The sequence below is a fragment of the Halichoeres trimaculatus genome, unplaced genomic scaffold (assembly GCF_033239565.1).
Source record: "Halichoeres trimaculatus isolate MK-OKI-2021-1 unplaced genomic scaffold, fHalTri1.1 fHalTri1_scaffold_5, whole genome shotgun sequence".
NCBI classification, from domain to species: domain Eukaryota; kingdom Metazoa; phylum Chordata; class Actinopteri; order Labriformes; family Labridae; genus Halichoeres; species Halichoeres trimaculatus.
Genome location: NW_027437183.1, coordinates 39,845,369 through 39,869,004, shown reverse-complemented (window position 1 = coordinate 39,869,004; position 23,636 = coordinate 39,845,369). Strand labels below are relative to the sequence as shown.

Here is a 23,636-nt window from a genome sequence, read left to right as displayed (position 1 = left end):
ATTCATACCACTGAGTTGTAAATCATGTAAAGCTTCTGCACTGGTACCAGAGAGACACTGTAATTGCTAAAAAAAAAAAAAAAAAAAAGGCACAACACATTTTGTGCTGTCCTCAGGACACGTTACTATATGAAGCTTGACAGCCAGCGAACTAATACAGAAACTCCGTACACAAGGCTTTCTTTTCTTGTTTTATGGAGGTCTCTTGAAGTATAATTATTGTAACTGCAAGATACAGGAAAAAATCGCATTGCACTGTGCATTAAGCGCCGTTGTACAAAATACCGGTAGCTATTTATTCTAACCATAACATATAACTGTATCAACGATCAACCGTTAGCATTGTGCTTTCAAATACAATACAATTCTGACCTCAAATTTATGTTTCTATACACACAGATACTTACAAAGACGAATATTTTCCAGGGATCAAACGTTTAGAAGTACGGTGTGTTTATGAGTCATGAGTCATTTCCGACCTAATGTTTACATTCCTCCTGTCTCAACTTTTTTTTTTACCGGAGATACGTCCAAGATCCTCTATGTGCATACAGAGCACTCACTCTACTTGGAAATTGAACGATCCTCACAAGTGAAGAGGTGTCACTCCGACGACTCTACGCAAAACATTCCAACACACTGCATCATGAAATATACACACTTCTAACTCTTCAACTAACTTATTTATCTTATTAAATGTACAAATGTCTTAACCTAAAGACATGACACATTTCTTTAAGTCTGTAAAACAGGAGGGCTTTAGAAAAAAACAGGATTTATTTCCAGAACTTTAATTGTCGAGTCATATGTTTTTTAAAAAGCAGCTTTGAGAGCTTTCAGAGTACTGAAAATGTAATGCCCTCGTGTGAAAGTATGAGAGCAAGAAAGGTTTTATGTCTTCTAATGAAAGGAAATGGTACTTATATTGACCTGAACACACATTTCAGCATGAATCAAATGTTTGTGTCCATCTGAATGTGCAGCTCTGTCCTGGGTGCATTAAACTGAGCTAGACCAAAATGACAGAGATCTGTAATAACTTTGAGTTTTATGTACACTGACATGACTAATAACATAATGAGTGACCTCTTTTAGTTTTACACTGATGGACTTTTCAAACAGTAAGTCCACTGTCCACTTTGAGCCAAGAGGTGGTACCTTGGCGCAGCATCCCAAATCTGTACGGACAAAGAGCATGAAAAGCTCCCACAGATGGGTTGTGCACATGCTTGGATCCTTCTGCTTTTTAACTCAGATTACTGATCAAACTTAAAATGTGGCTCAATACAAAACTTAAAAAAAACACCTGGAGTACAAGTGGTACTGGTTCTAAAATGCACAAGTACAGAGAAAGCAACTCAAGCACAAAAACTGAATGATATTCAGAATACTAAGCGTCCTACTACAGGTACATCATTTCAGCAGCTTCAGTTCTTATTAAAGGAGACTTGAGAATAATGAACAATAATCAAGCATTTATTCAAACCATCTGAGGAGAAAATTACAACTTTTGATAGCAGCAATTATTATTAGATGTTTGGCCTTCACAGCCACAACCATAGACTCAATTTCCAGAGGGCTGACTTGATAATCCCAAACATAATGCCTGGCAAAATAATCGTTTACATAGAAATGACATAACAGTCATTTACACAGTTAAACTGTAAAATCTTTTACTTGCTGATCACGGTCTGATGAAAAATGGTTGCTAAGGACATCTTTGTCTAGAAAAGTATTTTAAACAAATAAGGAGTACCCTGTAGACATCCTGCATGATGCACAAACACCTTCAATTACTGAAACATTATGAGCTGGTGCTAACCTCTACGATACTTTTGATGCTGTTCAGAAGTGAAGGTACTCAAGTGTTGCACTGAGTTGTTTAAAGTTGGTTTGTACACGGATTATAATAGAAGCATATAAAAACCAGTGTTATGAAAATATATTGGTTTGTCCTCAATGCATATTTTATCACATTTCATCTTAAGTGAAGGGACCTTATTGTAAAGATGGATTAGTAAAACAACACATTATACCCCTGAAACAGTCAGGATATGTTCTGCTTCACTTGTGTTCAGGTTATACTGTGACTAACATTTTACCGTGTCAGTGCTGAACAGTCACTGCTGAGCCTCTGGAGCCCAGTCCCAACGCCACACATGCAGCATGTGGTCATAGAAGGAGCAGCTTGCTAGCAGACAGGACTGTGACAGAGCATCCTCATTCAAACTGATGACTGGGCCTACGCTGGGGATGCTAGATGGGAGTGTAATGTCCTCTGGGATGTACCGCCCTGCATCATCCTCCAGGGAAGTGTCAAAGCTAGCAGTGGGAGATTCATACTGAATCCTCAAGTGTCCTCCACTCTCTGTGAAGCTTGTTTTTGATTCTGCAGCAGGAGGAGAGCAGGGAGCAGGCTCCTCCAGGGAGAGCCGGGACCAGTCAGCTCCATATGCCAGTGAATTGTGGAGGATGTAGGAGGCTAAGATGGGACATGGCGCTCCACTACCCTCTATATCATGACAGGAAAAGGGAACATGGTTTTAAAACAAACAGTGTGTAATTAAAACAGCCCCAAAATTTGCTCATTATGGGCAAAGGAGACTTCACTGGGCATGAGACCATACACATGTAGCAGCTAACAGAGGAGAACAGTATAAACCTTATCAATCCCTGAAGGAAAATTCAGGATCATGTGGCATTGGCAAAGCAAACAAAGAGAATATTGTCTTTGGATTAAAACTTAGAGAGGGATCATTGTGCTTTCCCATGTTCTAAACATGGCAACCAAAAGCAAAGGCAAGTGCAGATTTTTAAACTTATACATGTGAAAATACCCGAGTCTGTCATGAACTGGTGTGAACATGTTAAAAAAAACTGCACTTCACAAGATCTGCAGTACAGTACATTGCATAAGGATCTAACCGGTTCATGACACTTTGGAGGGGCGGACCTAAAACACCAAGGCTGTTTTCCAAACCGCCTACCACATACAACATATAGATGAAGTAAGTAGTAGGCACTCCATACTACCTACTGCTTTTGCTTGTAGTATGTAGTATGACGGTTCTGGTGGGTCTGTTTTGAAGTATACTACTCTGGTTTCCAGTCTCAGAGCTACAGATGTTGGGGGTTTCTGGCCTTTAATACAAATATACAAAACAAGGAATAGGCATATCTTGGCATTGAGTTATTTTGTTAATCATATCACACGGAATCATAATACTTGATTTCTAATCATACTCCAAAGTAACATCATTAACTAAAAAAAAAATCTGGATTTTTATTGTTACAGCGAATGATAAAAAAAGTTCTATATAATCCACGTATGGTTTAAAAAGGGTAATTAGTGTTTTATATGGGCTTTAAAGAATTTGTAGAAGAAAACACCTCTTTTGCAGCTAGAAGTCACAAGATTTACCTGTGTTTCTTTCTCCCCACTTCACTTCTATCTCACGGACCGTACAACCTTTATGTTGTTGTGTTGTAGTTATAGTGCTGACTCAGTCCACTAGATGGCAGTAATTCACCTAAACCTGCCACCCCATAGCCAAACAGTGTCAGTGCCGTGCATTGTAGGAAACAGTATGCCAGGTAGACTGGTCTGTTGCATACTGACATATTTTCTTGGATCAGTAGGACATCTGGGGGTTTTTAGTGTACTGCAGATTCTGCATGTTATTTCGCATACTACCGACTACATACTGAATTTCAGCCAAATTAATAGGCACTGCTAATGTAGTAGGCGGTTTGGAAAACAACCCAAGTTATGCCAAAAGGTTAGGTCCCCAGAGGGCTGGCCAATCAGAGGAAAGAGGATTTGTAGAGTGGGAAGTCTTACAGAGACAGTGGCTGAAACAAAGCGGACAGAGGCCGAGAAAAACAGGGAATTTTGTCACTTTAAATCATGGAAAGCTACCAGACCTTATAAAGTACTGTTATCAGCCAGGAAGCGGTCGATCCCCCACACCAAACAGCAGATTCCCAACAACAACCTGACCAGCATCTCACACTCACCTAAGGCCTGCTTGCAGTGAAGGATGTGGAAGTCATTGTGCATGCAGGCTGCCAGCAGCAGGTGCTGATGGGTGGGGTGCCACTTCAACCTCCACACTCCTCCACCCGTAAGAGTCTCACTGAAAGGCTGCCGCATGTTTCTTTCATCCCACAGCAAAACCTGCTCGTCATAACTACAGAGAGAGAGAACCTAATCACACTTCTAATAATCTCACATAGACAAAAGAGACAGAGGAGGACTGTTTTTAGACCACAATGTGCTTTTAATGTTCCGCTGGAAAAATGCGTTGAGCGCACGTTCAGCTTAGATGCTAAAATGGCTGTGCTGAACGTGCGCTCCCTTTTAAACAAATCTTTTATTGTTAATGATATTATTGTGGAAAACAACCTGGACAGTATTCTCCTTACTGAGACATGGCTCGGCACTGATGCACCTGTTGTTCTCACCGAGGCTTCCCCACCAAATTTTAACTTTTTATTTTCAACTAGAGGGTGCAGAAAAGGGGGTGGTACGGCCTCAATAACAAAGACCGATATGCAGGCGAAAGAAATCATTTTTAATAGGTACTCATCATTTGAGTACCATGCTTTCGTTTTTAGCAGCCCACCTATCCTCTGTATAACAGTCTACCGACCACCCCAGTACTCCACCTCTTTTATTAGTGAATTTTCAGAGCTTTTATCAATCATTCATACCACTTTTAACAGAATTTTAATAACTGGTGATTTTAATCTGCACGTGGACATCTCCTCGGACTTAATCTCAAGAGAATTTTTAAACCTCTTACACTGTCTTGATTTTAAGCAACACGTCACGCAGCCGACCCACAGCAGGGGGCGCACCTTGGACCTGGTTATATCTTATGGTCTGTCCATTGGAGCGCCCTCTGTTGTGGACCTGGCTGTGTCTGACCACTTTTGTGTGTTTTTTACAATCACCAGTTTTAATCAGAGGGAGGCCCCTGTGAGAACAGTGAGAAAACGCTACCTAACTTCTGAAGTGGCTGCAAATTTTATCCAGATTTTACAGAGCACTCCTGCAGAAATTTTACCAGCACCCTGCGATTTTATCACTGACAACTTGAATAAAAATATGAAGTCAGCACTGGATTCAGTGGCTCCACTTTTTATTAAAACAGTTAAATCAAAACCCACATCCCCGTGGAGAACTGAAGAAATTAAAAAACTCAAAAGGGAATGCAGGAGTGCTGAAAGGAGATGGAGAAAATCTAAATTAACAGTCCATTATGACATATTACGCCAGCATCTCAAAATTTACAATAACGCACTGAAACAAGCAAGAATCTTACATTTCCAAAACTTAATCCAAGACAATAAAAATAACTCAAAATTTTTATTCTCCACCATTGACCGTTTAACTAACAAAAATTTTAAAGGATCCTCTATGACTCCGAGTTATGCCCTTTGTGAGGACTTTGCAGACCACTTCAGAAGAAAAATCAACGACATTCGATCCAGTCTTTTATTCCAACAGCTTCCAACACCTGGATCATCAAATTTACCTGAGGAAACACTGGAGAGTTTTGCCCTGGTTGATGCGAGGACACTTGGTCGAGTTTTCTCCCAGGTAAAGCCCACAACCTGCCTTTTAGATTCAATTCCCACACCGTTTTTTAAAACACTCTATGGATTCTTTGAGGAACAGCTGTTATATTTGGTGAACTGCTCTCTTCAGACTGGTGTCTTCCCCACCTCCTTTAAAACGGCGGTGGTGAAGCCCCTTCTGAAGAAGAATGATTTAGATCCAAATGTTTTAAATAATTACCGGCCTGTATCCAACTTACCATTTTTAAGTAAAATTTTAGAAAAACTTGTTTTAAACCAAGTTAATGAATTTCTTAACTTAAAACATATTCTGGAGACTCATCAGTCTGGTTTTAGGATGAACCACAGTACAGAGACAGCACTTTTAAAGATTTTAAATGACACCAGATGTAATTTAGATAACCACAAACTCACAGTGTTGGTTCTACTGGATCTAACCGCCGCCTTCGATACAGTAGACCATCACATTTTATTAAATAGACTGAGGAATGTGGTGGGCCTCTCTGGTACTGTTCTTAACTGGTTCACGTCCTACCTGACTGATCGAAGTTTCTTTGTAAGTATGGATACATGTTCCTCAGGAACCCATAAGATAGAGTGTGGGGTTCCCCAAGGGTCAATTTTAGGTCCAACTCTTTTTAATCTATACATGCTACCCCTTGGGGACATCATCAGGGGGCACGGCATCAGCTTCCATAGCTATGCTGATGATACGCAACTGTACATTGCAGTGTCTCCTGATGATACAGGGCCAATTGATGCCCTTTTTAACTGCATTTTAGACATCAAGTCATGGATGGCAGCTAATTTCCTACAGCTCAACCAGGACAAAACAGAGGTTTTAGTTATTGGTCCTGAAGGCCAGAGAGAGAAACTCTTACCTAAGTTACAGGATTTTAAATCCTCAAAATCTGTAAAAAACTTGGGCGTGATTTTGGACTCTGAGCTCACTTTTATTCCACACATTAAAAACATAACGAAGATAGGTTTCTACCATCTTAAGAATATAGCCAGAGTCCGCCCGTTTCTCTCTCAGGCCAGCACGGAGGTACTAATGCATGCTTTTATCTCCTGTCGTTTAGACTATTGTAATGCCCTGCTCTCTGGTCTTCCCAAAAAGAACATACACAATTTACAATTATTGCAAAACTCAGCCGCACGAGTGCTGACGAGGACCAGAGGGCGGGAGCACATTACGCCTGTTTTAAAATCGCTGCATTGGCTCCCCGTGCGTTTCAGGATCGATTTTAAGGTTCTCTTATTAGTTTTTAAGTGTCTTAACGGTCTTGGCCCATCTTACCTATCTGAAATACTTTTACCCTATCAACCCTCGCGGACCCTGAGGTCCTCCGGTGCTGGTCTTTTAACAATACCACAAGTAAGAACTAAAACTCACAGGGAGGCGGCATTCTATTATTATGGTCCCCGATTGTGGAATAGCCTCCCGGAGAGCCTCAGGGGCGCAGAGAATGTTGATATTTTTAAAAAGAGGCTCAAGACCCATCTTTTAAATCAGGCTTTTAACTAACTAGATTAACCTCTTTTTATGCTTACCCCTATTTTTACACTTTTTTATTATGACTCTACTTTATACTATTATTATTAATTCTGTTTTGTTTATTTATTTATTTATTTATTTATTTATTTATTTATTTATTTATCTATTTATTAGATTAGTTTATCCTGTTCTATTATGTTGTTTCATTTCAATGTTGTTTGATGTTTATGTTAGGATAAAGATTTATTTAATCTCTACTGTTTTATTCCTTCAGTTTTAGCTTCTAGACCTTTTATCTCATTCTACTATTTTAGTCCCTCGGTTTTCCAGTGTTTCCTCCTGGGGGCCTGCCACACCGGGAGCAGATTCTGGCCCACTGATTGGGGCGCTGTCCCATGGATGGCTCCGGCCCTGGTGGCTAGTGAGCTCTACACCTTGGTGTGGAGCCTCCTGTTTGCCTGGGCTGGGGTGGTCCCTGTGGTGGCGCCCCTTTCAGCCATGGGCCATGGCTCCTCCTGGTCTGCGCAGCCCCCAAAGGTAGCTTTTTCCTCACCTCAGATCTTGGTGCCCAGCCATGTCCCCTCATCAACAGCCTGTCTATGTGTGTGTGTGTGTGTGTGTGTGTGTGTGTGTGTGTGTGCGTGTGTGTGTGCGTGCGTGTATGTTTGTATGTGCCGGTATGCATGTCTATGTATGTGCGTGGGTGTTACCGTGTTGCAATGGGTATATTTGTGGGGGTGGGAGGTTTGGGGTTTTAATGGTATTCCTTTGTCTTTGTTTTTTTTTTTTGTTTTTTTCTTTGTTTGTTTGGTCTTCCCTTTTGTTTTTATCCTCTGTGAGGCACTTTGTGTTGCACAAGCAAGAAAAGTGCCATACAAATAAAATAAAGTTGAAAGTTCTGACTGAGGAGCCAATGACAGAAGGACAGGGTGGGTCCAGAGCACAGGTGGATACAGCAGTGAAAAACAAGCAAAGAGAAAATGTTTGATGTTTTCCACATTTCCGTGCTGAAGAACCCTGGAGTGACTAAACTGGGATAATGACCGGATCAGTGGAGGCAGGTTCATTTAGGAAACAGCAACGTGGACAAAGGTCGTCTCATTCTTTACACATCAGCCGTTAACTGTATCTTCCGCACTACAAGGCGCTTTGGAATATAGGGCGCAGTGGCGCACCTTCAATGACTGGCCTATTTGAAAACTGTTTTCATATATAGGGCGCACCGCATTATAAGGCGCATAGAGTAGAAGCTATAGTAGTGGTTGGGGTTGCGTTATGCATCCACTAGATGGAGCTGCGCTAAAGGGAATGTCAACAAAACAGTCAGATACAGTTGTATGAAAAAGTTTGGGCACCCCTGACAATTTCCATCATTTTCATTTATAAATCATTGGGTTTTGTACCAGCAACTTCATTTGATCCATCAAATAACTGATGGACACAGTAATATTTCAGTGGTAAAATGAGGTTTATTGGATTAACAGTAAATATGCAATATGAATCAGAACAAAATTAGACACGTGCATAAATTTGGGCACCCCAACAGAAAAATCCTATCAATATTTAGTTGAGCCCCCTTTTGAAGAAATAACAGCCACCAGTCGCTTCCTAAAGCCTGTAATAAGTGTCTGGATTCTAGATGGAGGTATTTTGGACCATTCCTCCTTACAAAACATCTCTAGTTCAGTCAGGTTCGATGGTTTTTGAGTATGGACAGTCCGCTTCAAATCATCCCACAGATTTTCAATGATATTCAAGTCTGGGAACTGGGATGGCCATTCCAGGACATTGTATTTGTTCCTCTGCATGAATGCCTGAGAAGATTTTGAGCAGTGTTTTGGGTCGTTATCTTGTTGAAATATCCAGCCCCAGCGTAAGTTTAACTTTGTGACGGATTCTTGAACATTATTCTCAAGAATTTGCTGGTATTGAGTGGAATCCATGCGACCCTCAACTTTAACAAGATTCTCAGAACCAGCACTCGCCACACAGCCCCACAGCATGATGGAACCTCCACCGAATTTTACTGTGGGTAACAAGTTTTTTTCTTGGAATGCCGTGTTCTTCTGCCGCCATCCATAACGGCACTTGTTATGCCCAAATAACTCAATCTTTGTTTCATCACTCCACAGCACCTTATTCCAAAATGAAGCTGGCTTGTCCATATGTGCTTTTGCATACCTCAAGCGACTCACTTTGTGGCGTGTGCTAAGAAAAGGCTTCTTCCGCATCACTCTCCCGTACAGCTTTTCCTTGTGCAAAGTGCGCTGAATTGTTGAACGATGCACATCCACACCATCTGGGCCCTGTTCTACGAAGCAAGTTCAGCCTAGCGAGATAGCCTTGGAGCTACCTTGCTGAACTGAGCGCGGTAGCCGGAGGTCTCGCTACACGGTTTTACGACGCTGGTTATCAACCTCATAAGTGGATCCAGCTAGGCAATGAGCGCGTGCACACATATAAGGCAGAGCCCGCTGCATCTAACCAATCGCGAACATGGAGCAGTCTGGAGCATCAGAGCAGGCTGGAGAGAGAAGGACCGCATATTTCACACAGGAGGAGCAGGAGGTGATCATGAGGAAGTATGACGAGGTGAAACATGTAATTAATGTTAAAAGCAACACTGTCGCCGCTGCTAAAGTACGGAAGGAGTACTGGCAGAAAATTGCTGACAGTCTAAATGCGTAAGTGCAGAGCAAAAAAAAAAAAACATTTTGTGCCATTATCATCCTGAAATAGCACTGTTCACCACGCACTTTTACTGTAACATGCACCATACCTAATTTATTTCTTAGATGAATTGATTCATTTGTTCATTCCTATCGTATTAACATTTTTTGTGAGACATGTAGCCCACACGAGCCCTACATGAATTCCTGTCATAATTTTAATACGGGCAATAAAATATTGTCATGGAACAGAAGTGTTGGCATTGAAGATCTTATTACGGCAATGAGAGTTCTTCATTTCCTTTAACTACCTGTAGAAAGTGTCATGTACTACCAACCCCTCTCTGGAAAACCGGTAACTTTCATAAAGGTGGTCATCCGAAAAAGAGAGTGGGTCGGGCTCCGATGTCCACGGGATCGTCTAAGAAAAGACAAGCCTTTTTCGTGAGGGCTCATTGGTCAGTGGGCGGGGTTTTTATAGTCCGCGAGTTCAATCTGGAACCTAACCGGCCCCGGAGCAGGTTAGCCGTTCAGCGTACGTTGCCATGGAGACTCGCCTCGCTGAGGAGTGATCCCGTGTCGTAGAACAGGGAATCTGGAACCTATCCTCAAAGCTATCTCGCTAGGCAGTAATCCTGCTTCGTAGAACAGGGCCCAGATGCAAGATGATCTTGAAGGTCTTTGGAGGTGGTCTGTGGGTTGTTTTTGACCATTCTCACCATCCTTCGCCTTTGCCTCTCAGATATTTTTCGTGGCCTGCCACTTCTGGCCTTTACAAGAACTGTGCCTGTAGCCTTCCATTTCCTCACTATGTTCCTCACGGTGGAAACTGACAGCTGAAATCTCTGAGATAGCTTTTTGTAGCCTTCCCCTAAATTATAATGCTCAGTAATCTTTGTTTTCAGGTCATTTGAGAGTTGTTTTGAAGCCCCCATGTCACCACTCTTCAGAGGAGAATCAAAGAGAAGAACACCTTGAAATTGGCCACCTTAAATGCCTTTTCTCATGATTGGATACACCTGTGTGTGGAGTTCAATGCTGAATGAGCTCATCAGACCAATTTTGTATTCCAATAAAAAGTTACAGGTATTCATAAAGTGAAATGACAAGGGTGCCCAAATTTTTGCACAGCCTATTTCTAACCTTTGATTTAATTACATACAATTGAATATCGCCACACTTAAAGTGTTTGTCTCAAAAACACCCCAGTACTCAGCTTTGATTAGGAAATGAATGGCATGCCACTTTGATCATTTCCTGTAAAGACAAAGTAAATTATTATGTAGCCTCAGAGGGGTGCCCAAACTTTTTCATACAACTGTAAGTCAGTCAAACTCAGGCTACATTCACATGGAGCCGCACATTTTTCTATCCTACTATTTTCTGTGCCGTTTTCAAAAAAAGTGTGCTGTAAAGACGAAGCCGTTTCTGCCGTCCATAAAAGCCGTTTCCAGAGATCAGTTCAAATGCCAGACCTTTGGGGGCGCTGTATTGCTCTAACAATAAACAAGAGAAGAAGCCCGGGCCAGCCTGTGAGCTAATGTTAGCAGGTAGCAGAATTCCTCTTTACAGGTTCTACTGCTTACCGCTGTTACTCCGACGACTCCCCCTGACTATAGTAGCCATGATTAATCAATATCGATCCATATATAAGGCACATCGTATTATAAGGCGCACTGTCGGCTTTTGGGAAAACTGAAGGCTTTTAGGTGCGCCTTATAGTGCGGAAAATACATAGTCAATATCGATCCATATATAAGGCACATCGGATTATGAGGTGCACTGTCAGCTTTTGAGAAAACTGAAGGCTTTTAGGTGCGCCTTATAGTGCGGAAAATATGGTTGTTCAAGGCCGGCCTCTGGCACCACTGTTACTGGGGTCACAGCCTGAAGTGTTTGGGAGCCCCTGAGTCAGGTTTCTCCATGTTCCTCATCATATTTACCTTCCTGTTGCTAAGATGTGCTCTTGGTGTGGGTTGCTGTGAATACTGCAGACACCCATTGAATGCCTGAGAAAAGAACAGATCGGAAACTGATGAAGCACTTTGCCGAAAACAACCATCCACTATCAGTGGGATGAGAGCAGCACCAGCCGTCACCTTTTACTGGTGAAAGTGGGAGAGGAGGGGCCAGCCCTGAGATCCCAGCCTTTAAGTTTGCAATCATCGCCACCTGTTGGGGATAAGAAAAACACACAGAGTAAAACGTTTGAAGAGGAACAATTAAAGAGCTTTGACAATCAGAACTGTGCAGTCACACAAAATGCCACAAAAACCGCTTCAAGTATTTTAACTTTGCACAAATTACCAGAGTAAACCAACTGAGTGTCCCAGTAAGAGAAGGCTGAGATCCAGGCCTCAAAGTCATGAGCCTTCCACTGAGACAGAGCTGCCAGGCTTCCTTCAGCCAGTGTGAGCACACTCACACAGCCTGCAGAGTCACTGCACACCACCCGTATGTCACTGCTGCCGACACAAACAGAGGAACAAGCACACCATCAAATCCCAGACACAAGTATGAAGCATTATGATACGGCCACACCACACGCCAATTTGCATACATACAAAGTCAAAGATTCTCCCCTGACGGCGCGTTGGACGTGCTGGACGTGCTGGACGCGTTGGACGCGTTTGGGCGGCAGACACAAATTAGCTCGAGTTGAAAATATTGAACTTTTGACGCAAATTCGCGTGAAGGCTTGCCTCGACCGCCAATCAGCGATGACATTCCTCCACGACGTCATTGATTTGATGGTGTTGGGGGGCAACCGCCACCTGCTCTGACCCCAACCCGCCGGGAAATGGAAGAGAAAACAATCTGTGCGGTGTGTCATTATCCAGAGTTAAAAGATACGATGTGTGTACTCTACAGAGAGCAGAAAAAAAGGAGCAGGCTTGGGTGAAAGTCACTGAGGAGACAGGTTTTGAAGGTAAGTTCTGTAAATATTCGTTTCCAGCTGGATTTGCCTGCATGGGTTATAACTGAGTCTGACTGTGTTTTCCTCAGTGGAGTTTTGAGCCTGATAGAGAGGAGGGAGGAGCGGGGCAGGGGCAGAGCCAGGAAAAAGATGGAAGTTCTCTGTGGTTCTCTCTTTCCTCAACCCCTTCATTCACAGGGAGACCTCCGGGAACATGGGTCTGAGGTGGGGGGTCGAGGATGAGGTTGCAGGGAACAGCCAGGCAAGGCCAGTCGAGGTAGATTACCAGGGAGAGGCAGCAGGCCTTGATTGTGATCTCCAAAGCTTTCACACACTCCTTTCATGCTTTTGAAACCACAGCTCATTGTTTTTCAGATGCTCTTTTGGGCTTTCCGTCTTTAAATGAGCAGGCTCTGTACCCCGCCCCTGTTCGCCCCTCAGCTTGTCAAAATAGTCCAGCGTCCAGACTCAAGTGTTCACGCGGCAAGTTACAGGCGTGTTGCGCAATTAAATTTGCACTTCACATTTGGTGTGGCCGCGGCATTAAAATGTCTCCCTGGAGCATTGCTCATTTTTTTACTGCTATTAAATTCAGATTCAAAAGAGGCTTTTTTTTACATTTTGCCAAAGTAAAAATATAAGGATTAAGAACACATCAAACAACATATTAGTAAGAACCAAAAAGGTTATTTTTATGATTGGTGAGTTGCCCTACAGGTTGGTGCATAATAGCAGTTTGCCAAGAAGCTTAAGGCTCATCTCTTCAGAAACCAATAAATGACAGTGAGAAATGTAACCTATCTAATCATCATATAAGTAAATGTCAGCTTTATAAATGTAGCACATTTAAACAGCCAGTGGTCCACCAAAGTGCTTTGACAGTAAAAAGGTGGCTGTACCAGCTATAGAGTTCTGTACCAGCTGCAGAGTTCTGTACCAGCTGCAGAGTTCTGTACCAGCTGCAGTGTTATGTCGAGCTGCAGAGTTCTGTACAAGCTGCAGAGTTCTGTACCAGCTGCAGAGTTCTGTATTAGCTGCAGAGTTCTGTACCAGCTGCAGAGTTCTGTACCAGCTGCAGAGTTCTGTACCAGCTGCAGAGTCTCTTCCAGCTGCAGAGTCTCTTCCAGCTGCAGTGTTATGTACCAGCTGCAGAGTTCTGTACCAGCTGCAGTGTTCTGTGCCAGCTGCAGAGTTCTGTTCCAGCTGCCAAGTTCTGTACCAGCTGCCGAGTTCTGTACCAGCTGCAGTGTTATGTACCAGCTGCAGAGTTCTGTACCAGCTGCAGAGTTCTGTACCAGCTGCGGAGTTCTGTTTTAGCTGCAGCCTTCTGTACCAGCTGCAGTGTTCTGTACCAGCTGCAGAGTTCTGTACCAGCTGCAGAGTTCTGTACCAGCTGCAGAGTTCTGTACCAGCTGCAGTGTTCTGTACCAGCTGCAGTGTTCTTTACCAACTGCAGTGTTCTGTACCAGCTGCAGTGTTCTGTACCAGCTGCAGTGTTCTGTACCAGCTGCAGTGTTCTGTACCAGCTGCAGAGTTCTGTACCAGCTGCGGAGTTCTGTTTTAGCTGCAGCCTTCTGTACCAGCTGCAGTGTTCTGTACCAGCTGCAGAGTTCTGTACCAGCTGCAGAGTTCTGTACCAGCTGCAGAGTTCTGTACCAGCTGCAGTGTTCTGTACCAGCTGCAGTGTTCTTTACCAACTGCAGTGTTCTGTATTAGCTGCAGGGGACTGAGCTCTGACTGCTCAATCCCCACACACAAGGGGTTCCAGTAGTTCAGGTGAGATGTAACAAAAGCATTAAGCAATAACCCTGTCAAGATCTTTCTGGCTCAAATGTGACTTTACTTTGGCTTGAAGCCTTAGCTTAAAAAAAAGCAGGCTTGAACAACTGAGCTGACCTGTCAACTTTTTAAGCACTGTCAATTATTACACCATGGTTCCTGGCATAGGACTATATGTAAGGTGCTAGAGATCCAAAGGAACTAGAAACGCCTGACCCAGGACAGGGTGACAGAACAGGACAGACTTTAGTTTTGACTTCATTCAATTTTAAGAAGTTTAAATCCATCCATGCCTTTACATCATGCATACAGTTTAGTATGGCCTTGAGACAATCTTTGTTAGAGGCGCGTAAAGGCAGATATACCTGAACATCATCAGCACAACAGTGGAAGGGAACGCCATGCTTCCTAAAGACCGATCCCAGGGGTAGCATACAGAGAACAGAAGGGGGCCCATAATTGACCCTGGGGAACCCCACATGTCAGAGGGTTCACTATGGAGGAAAACTGGCCCATGTGTACATAAAATTGTCTCTTAGAGCGTGGTCACACTGGTCATCCGAACCGTGCCGTGCTTAAGCACGATTGCCCCCCTGCAGACCCGTTCCCCTGCTGGAGAGTTCGGCCAGCGACCACACTACTCCAATATGAACCAGACTTTGGCAGGTATCACACAAGCATGGCCCGCCTACGTCATTGTGAAGCATCTGTTTACATGGGGCACGATCTCATCAGTCAGCACAGTGAGACACAGAGAGCACTGCTACAACTTTAGAGACTTTTAGACATATGATCAGTCGTTTTGGTCACACAGCCCTGTAACACCCTGCTACTGTTGAAAATGATTGTGGGAATGCGCTCGGGGTTTTCATACAGCATGGATCACACACACTGTCCGCGTGCTTGTGCTCATGCATGAAGTAAACCATGCCGAAGCCCACCTCTCCAAAGCGTGCCAAAGCGGAGAAGTGAATCGTGCTGAAGCAGGGCATGGCTGCGGTCAAACTGGCCATTTAAAACACGCTTTAGGGCTGAAGCGTGCCTAAGCACGTCACAGTTTACCAGTGTGACCCCGTCCTAAGAGAGGTAAGATTGAAACCATCTCAAAGTCGTGGCAGGGCTCGAGACTGCGACCATTTTTTCAGCTTCTGCCAGTAAAAATTTCACGTGGTCGCATTTGTGCGACTGTATATATCTTAATGCTCCCTCTATCACAGGCACTGTACAAGATGTGGTTTGAATTCTCTCTCTCTTTCACTGGCTCAGTCAGTCTCCTCCACCTGCACTCTCTCCTGTTCTGAAGAGGGAGTGCCGTCGCGTAAGAGGATGCTACGTTAGAGCATGTCGGAGTTTATGTTAGATAGAGAGATCAGGGCGAACAACAGGATGAGTCAACTTTTTAACCAGTGCAAGACTTTATAAACTCTTGCACTGGTTGAAAAATTGATAACTCACGATAACTCATAACATGTCGTGTCAACACCTAAAAAATCAAAATGAAAAAGATTAGACAGCTAAGGCTCTGATAAACTCTTCGACAACAAGTGCAGCACAGTTACCTGTCTCTGAGGTGTCCTGCAGCGTCTTTGTATCAAACCAACTAAGAGAGACAGGGGTGGATGGTTTTTGAGGTTTTGATATAACGCCCAAGTACAGGACTTGATCTGACTTTGAAAAATATTAGCGGTCACAGAAACATACTTAAAGTTGGGGGATAATCAGGAGAAATCACAAGCCAGGAGAACAGCGGGGGAAAGGGTTAAAAAATGGGAGACTCCCTCCATAATCAGGAGTGTTGGCAGCCTGCCAGCACTCCTGATTAGTAAAAGTAAGGAGTTTATGTACGACACAGATTGAGAAAGACGAAAACTAAAGATGTGTTCTCAATCATTTGAAGTTATTTTAGTAAGTTTTGTAAACTCACTGAAGAATTTTAATTGTTTCTTGAAAAGCCTTGTTTTTATTTTTACTGTAGCAGTATTTAATTGATTTCATGCTCAGATTTTGTGATATTGTCTCTCAAAACTCTGCTCTTGCGCTCAAATTTGCTCTGCACGTGCTCAAACTGTCTCCTTGTGCTCAGTTTTAATGCTGCTTGTGCAGATTTCCTGCGCTCACACTCAGGTTCTACCTCTGCTAGGTATATGATAAAATATTCAGTGCACAGCCGAATATAGTTTTCATTAAAATGAATTTAAAACACAAGCCTGATTTTCTTGACTCTATCGGCCCATTTTTATGAGAGCTGTTGTCCGACTAGCATCATGATGGTGACACTGTTTTCTCCACCATCACACCGCAAAGAGCACTGTGTCATGCAGCTATGAGTATACAACATAGCTATTTCAGTGAAAAACACGGGGCATCCGTGTATTTATTCAATGATATTTGATTCCAATAGTGAACAAAATAAATTAAGAAATCACATTTATTACTGCCCCAGAGGTCAGGGGCTGATAAACCAGGTTGAAAGAGTGCCCGCCCATATGTGACACTCCGTGAACAACAGCAAACACACCCATAAACAAACAGGGATAATCTGATTGGTCAATACTAGTCAGCCTTCTATTGGTTGTTCCACAAAAAATTTGAGAGCAGACAGAGATCTGTGAGCAAAAATTCCCTCAGCGCAAGAGGAGGAACCGGAGTGTGAGCACAGGAAATCTGCACTAGTAGCATTATGTCCGAGCCCAAGGACACAGTTTGAGCACGCACAGAGCAAATTTGAGCACAAGAGCTGAGTTTTGAGAGACAATATCACAAAATCTGAGCATGAAATCAATAAAATACTGCTCTCAAATGAATTTAAAATGCTCTTGATTTAAGATAGGATATTCATTCCATACAACGGAGTCCAATTTCTCCGTGCAGTTGAATCAAATATAATCAAAAAGACATCCACACTGAGGTCGCCAAGACCGTCCACAGAACACAAGACCAAGCCTTTGGGAGCAGCAAGGAACTTCATAGGAGTTTCAGAATTTAAAATACAGAGACAGCGGACGGGGGTGTTGTTTGTAGCTGAGGGTGCAGTCAGTGAGAAAGAAAATAAAACATGTAGATGGTTGGATAAGGGTGTATGACGGATTTCAGTTACCTGTACATTTAATCCATAAGACAACACAAGATCCAGAATGTGGCCTTTTTCATGCAAAATGAGTCAAATTTGCCAGAATCAAAGTTATATTCACTGTAGTATATAAAAAATAAAGCTGAGGGTGTCCTGACTGAGGATCATGCTGAGAATGTTACCTGTCCATCCTTCCAGTGGACCAGTCTAATGACAGAGCCAGACGCTGCACTCCAACCTCCAAACTGCTGAGAGCGTGCAGACTGCGGCCTCCTTCCTACTGGAGTCAAACACCCATGAAAGCAGAATCGCACATCATCAACAGGAGTCACAGCAAGCCTCATGCTCATGACATGTGAAGCAGAGCAAACACACACATCCTGCAATTAAAGCTCCACTGTAAACCACAGCAGAGAGAATAACCTTATTTACTCTGGTGTGAAGGGCATGGGATTATGCTGATGCATCTTCAACCTGTGAGGGACGTCTTCATATAACCAGCTGCCATGATTCATGAGAGCCTGTAGACTTTTGACACTTCACTGATAGAACTGAGGGTTTAAGGGGTTTTCTCATCAAATCTCATGTTTCACTTTTGTTAGACTATCCCAAAATTATGACACCCTAAGCCTCATAGAAATGTGACAGTCATGCTGAAAGTATTGTTGATTCATCTCTCCGTTAAATTAAGCAGCTGAGCCTGTGTTTTCTTCTTTTAAATAAATGTTTCTCTGTGTTATAGGGATGAACAGTTTATGAAAAAAATCTGAACTGTTCAGTTTCTTTCACTCGGTTTGGGGCGTGTGTTCTTTGTTCGGTTTGTGTTTTTCTTTTTTCTTTGTTTTACAACTTGGTGTGAAGCCAGTTTGTAGCTCCGGTCATACGCATATGCAACATGAGGTGAAGGATACAGCAGGACAGTTGTGTGGAGGCCTGTGTGTTGTTTACATGACCAGCAGAGCAAACAGAGTCAGAGGGTGTACCTGTGGCGTTGAGTGGTTCCCCTGTCTGGGAGCTCTTTAGATTCAGTGTGAGCTCTGATGACGGCCATAAGAAAGTGGAGATAAAACCACCACTGAGTGTTGACAACTCAGAGCTTTTCTTGCCATATTCAAAGACTTTTCAGACCCCTCTGGGAGTTTTTTGAAAGACCAGGATTCTTGTGACTTTCCTGGAGTTTGGAGAATCTGAGGTTAAGGGGTGTTTTGATCTCCTCAATGGTCAGCGTGTATGAGTCCCTCCCCTATACAAACACAGACAGATTGTCCTCCTCACTCCCAGCAGTCTCCTTCTGCTGCTCCAGAGCAGACAACTGCTTTCACATGAATCACCAAGTGTGTGTCTCATTATGGTCACTTCTGCCGGTCCCCAGCCCAGATAAAGGGGGAGGGTTGATATTTAGACAGAAAAAAAAGAATGGACAGAAGAAAGTTGATTTGTAGTTGTAAACATATTCATGATGTTGTGTTTTACCTGCTTTCTGTCTCTCCACCTTATTTCTCTCTCCTACAGAGTCCATGACAGTTACATACAAATGGATTTTTCTGCTAATTAGACAGCAGCGTCATTTAGTGGCTTTTAGTGACTTCTGGGACAGATAATAGTGACTTTCCTTACTGAGGAGCTGGCATGTTGAAACTAGCAATGTTTCCCTCAGCTTTAATGATGTTTGAAATGGGAAACAGCCTCATTCTTTCAGACAAAACTGATTCAAAATAATCTGTTAATAGTGGATTATTAGGGTATATGGTAATCTGGGGTGTTAGAAACAACAACGTACACCGAAACCGAACCACAAACTGTGACAACAAAACTGTGATAAGAACTGAACCGTGGACTTTGTGAACCGTTTCATCCCTACTGCTTAACTGCACAGCGATACCAAGATTCAGTTGAAGTTGTTTCACTTAACCTCCAAAAGACTTGTCTTTTGTGACAGCATCCATAAACAGCAAAGCAATACAATCAATACAGAGATGATTGTTCTGATGCTACATTTCTCACCTGACTGTTACTGAGTGTGTAAAGCTGCAGCTCTCCGCTGGCAGCTGCCATCCCAAGCACGGCCTTCCCTGACAATGGAACATGACACCTGAGAAAATACAACAGATTTAACAAGAGGGATGCAGGCAGGCAGTGACATGAATAGCCACACTGGGTAAAATCTGATTTTTTTTTACCACTTCAAGTCTAAAATTGCTGCTGTGTCCATACGCTGTAATTCAGAGAGAGGAGGGCTCATTGATCCCTCCCGACGAAATTCAAACAGGTACAAGCGACCTGTTCGACTTGTGGTGGCATTCTCTTCACCGGTCTACAGTAAGAAAGGGATGAGATCAAGTATCAGGCATGTTGCTAGAGTTCATATAAATATACACATACATATATGTATGTATGTGTGTGTGTGTGTGTGTGTGTGTGTGTGTGTGTGTGTGTGTGTGTTGCAGATATGTCTGGTCTCTTTGAATCAATGTTAGGTCTGCACCCATCATACTCACCCTCCAAGGTAATTGGGGACAGTAAATATGGATCATAGATGCCAACTTCATCACATTTGGGCTTACTTTCTATTATCTTACTCTGCTCTAGTCAATACTTTCTGTACTTTATGCCACTTTTTTGTCATAATATTTTGTTGATGTTTATAACCACAAAAATGTAGCTTTATCATAAATGACATTTTCCTGTCATTGACTGCATGGCTGTTAACAGGGCTAAACTAATAGATAAAGGACAGAATAACAACCAAACAGAAGCTGTTCCAAGGGTCAGCCTCTAGTTGGACACTCAAATGTTTACCTAATATAAATTTAAATTGCACCAAATGTTTTTTTTGTATCGTCAGTTTTTTAGTAATTTTGTAAATCTTTTTTTTTCTTTCACAACTCCAGAACAGTTTTTCTTATCCTTAACAGTTTTTTTCACCACAACTTTTTATAGGTTTGTGTTCAAACTGATTTTTTGGACAGCACTAATGTGGAAAATGTTGCATCTTCTCTTTCTGGGGGAGCTGATTAATCCATATTGGGCAACAGATGTCACTTTTCATCTCATTAGTCTCTAGACACCTCTTTCCTCATAGAATCCCTTCAATACAAATTAAAACTATTTATATTGGTTCTCCTCTCTGTCTTTATTTCATTCTGAATGGAACTGGAGACAGGTTCTATGGCAGCTAATCCATGTGCCCAGGATTCATAAAACCAGTCACTCATCCCACTCACTATGCAATGTGAGATCATACTGAGGTTTCTGTTGTGGTATTTCAATTCAGCAAAACATGTGACCATTTTTTCTGCTTTGCAAAAACAGATTGAGAGCTTTGTACTGTTGGAGGAGTCCCCTAACAGAAAAGAGAGATAGTGTGGAATCTCACCCCTTTATGCAGCTGATACGTCCCACAAGCCAGTATATCGTGGTATGGTGAAACAGGGCACCACTCCACGGTGTCAGCACTCAGCTCCGTGTCATACACCTGTAGATTTCGGGTCCTCGACTTCCAAGCCATGACCACCTGATCAGCATAACGTTACTGTGCCGATGAGCTAAAATGCACAATTCACCTATTTTTCTTTCATTTGGAACACGTGTTTATCATTGATAAGCGTTTGAAAATTCGAAGCTTGGGCTGTCATTTCAATCAGACTTTCATATGAGCTCATAAAATACAAATAATACGTTAAAGTTATAATCTTTGGATAAGTGTGTGTGGACTCGACGTTAGCTAATAGGCTATAGCAAACTCACTACAGCTCGAACTTTTCCCCAATTCGAAACTCCAGAGGATTTACAGAGATTCACTTGATGAGAATCATTTCCACACTCAAACTTACATTAGTTTAAACCAAATAAACTCCAAAACAAGTCATCCCCAACAACACTCACATGTGAGGGGTCCCAACAGTTCAAGCCGAAGACCCGTTGCGTCGTCGCGTCATCAGCTTCTTCTTCTTCTTCTACTCGATTTCCGGCAGGCTGTTGACTGTAGAGGGTAATGCTGCCACCCGCGGTCCATAAATTCGTTCATATCTAAGCCAGCAGCGTTTAAGAAATAACTGCGGCCCCAAAAGATTGAAATTTTGTATCAGCAGAAAAAAGAGACTTAAAGGAGAAAGATGACAGACTCAGTTCAGATAAATCCATGTAAAACTGATCCCTTTCATTCCTGCATTTATCACAAACAAACACAACATAGCAAAATGTTACCTTCTTTCCACACAGACCATCAGGGTGTTTACCAGTTCCCTTTAAATAACTGTCCCGAACCCAGTCACTTCAGCCTAGTAGAACTGCATTGTGCTTTCATCCAGATTTAAGCAAACATTTCTTTTGAAACTTTCTTTTGATTGATGGTTGCATATAAAAACATGCCATTGTTCTGACACTTAATTTTTTCTTTATAAACACTACAACATTAAACTTCACCCAGGCACCCAGATAGCACCAGACACTTTGTTTTGCTCAAGCCTAATGTCTGCAATGACAAGCTGTTTAATGTGTTACATGAAGTTAGATTTCTTTTCCTGACCAATAAATCACAATCTCCCAACAATCTCCCAAAAGGGACATAGCCATTGAAATTCACATCCATCTCATTTACTCCAGTAACAGATCCCAGCCTATTTCTTCTGATTTCCAAGGCAGTTTCCCCAACTTACACCAGCAGACTGGATTGTATCGTATTTGCTAAGAACAGTGTCAGCAGCTGATTCATACACAACACATACAAAATCCAGTGAAGATCTTATTATGGGTTGATTAATCATATACAATGCCCACCACTCAGCTACCAAATGGCTTCCTGCTTGGCCTCTGATGATGTTATTCATTTTCTCAAATGTATAAACATTTTTTTTTTAACATGAATTTCAAATTTTAAGTCTCTTGTCCAACCGTACCCCCCAGTTGAAAAACTGAACCCTTTTTAAGAAACATTTACACAATTCATGATTTAAATCATGAATGTCCCTTTTGGCCAAATATCATTAACGTGGTCTTAGCTGCGGACGCTTCATATTTTTCCCTCACCTCTAGATAACGCTATTGTCAGCAAACAGAGATGTGGGATTTTTTAAAAATACATATATATTCATTTATCATAACAGGAAGAAGGTCTGTTATTATTTTGTCTTGAATAAACTTTACTACTACTACTACTACTACTGAACCTTGGGGGGTTCCATTTTCCCTGTCAACTGTTTCTGAGCAAGCTCTCTCAAACTACACCTGAATCATAGGTCAGCCCAAGAAAGTCTTTTGACCAACAAAACATTCAATGCTTAATACCTGCATCATGGAGTTTGATAGCAGGTTTTCATTTAGCAGATGCTTTTGTCCAAAGTGACGTACAACACAAGCAAGAATTTAGACAGAAGAGAAAACCTTACTTAGTGCGAAACAAAGTGCTACAAGTTATTTGGCTGCGGGTGCTGCCATTGCAAGCAAATGGAATTTTTTTCTTTTTTCCCATGAAGAATAATGTAATATATTTGATAGCACATAACTAACCACAACATTCACAAACCTTCAACAACATTCAGTGAGTAGGTAAGTAGTGCTGGAAGTTCACTAAGAGCTGGGTCTGAGACCTTCTGACTCATTCTACCCCTGAGGACAAAGAGGAGAAGGACCAGATTAAAGGGCGTTCCCTGAACAGATGAGTCTTCAGACATCCCCCAGTGAGATCAATTTAATTTCGTTTTTTAAAATGAAAACTGATGATGGTTTTTAACCAATTCCCTTTTGCTCCAACAAATAATTATAAATGATAAGTACTGAAACGTATCAGTCAACATAATCTGATATAAATCTCACTGAGATAAATTGTAGGTTTGCCTATTATGTTAAACGAATATTTAATTTTCAATCACTTAGTTTTGTTTATCTTTATTTATTTATTTATTTATTTTTTGCAAGTTATTTTTCTGTCTTTAATATGTTAGCTGTAGTAGTGGGTATTGACCCTTATTGTCATTTATATGTGATTTATATATGTCACACACACACACACACACACACACACACACACACAGATATATATATATATATATATATATATATATATATATATATATATATATATATATATATATATATATATATATATACATATAAAGTGAA

General features: G+C 42.0%; 1 protein-coding gene across 3 annotated transcripts; it reads right to left on the bottom strand.

Annotated features, from left to right (window-relative positions):
* Window positions 1-1,379: 1,379 nt before the first annotated feature.
* On the bottom strand, window positions 1,380-21,488 carry dph7 (diphthamide biosynthesis 7). 3 transcript variants are annotated; one of them, XM_074670867.1, is made up of 10 exons: window positions 21,402-21,488; window positions 20,893-21,061; window positions 19,697-19,830; window positions 19,521-19,608; window positions 17,699-17,793; window positions 12,058-12,215; window positions 11,850-11,922; window positions 11,694-11,759; window positions 4,018-4,190; window positions 1,380-2,512 (listed from the first exon to the last, which is right to left on the bottom strand). In XM_074670867.1, exons 2-10 carry the CDS (start codon window positions 21,022-21,024, stop codon window positions 2,121-2,123), a joined length of 1,311 nt encoding a protein of 436 aa, XP_074526968.1. In that variant the 5' UTR covers window positions 21,025-21,061; window positions 21,402-21,488; the 3' UTR covers window positions 1,380-2,120. The 3 variants fall into 3 exon arrangements, with proteins under 3 accessions (XP_074526968.1, XP_074526971.1, XP_074526967.1); XM_074670870.1 differs by lacking the exon at window positions 21,402-21,488 and adding an exon at window positions 21,264-21,377 and having other exon boundaries at window positions 20,893-21,030; XM_074670866.1 differs by having other exon boundaries at window positions 1,382-2,512; window positions 20,893-21,030.
* Between the last annotated feature and the right edge of the window lie 2,148 nt (window positions 21,489-23,636).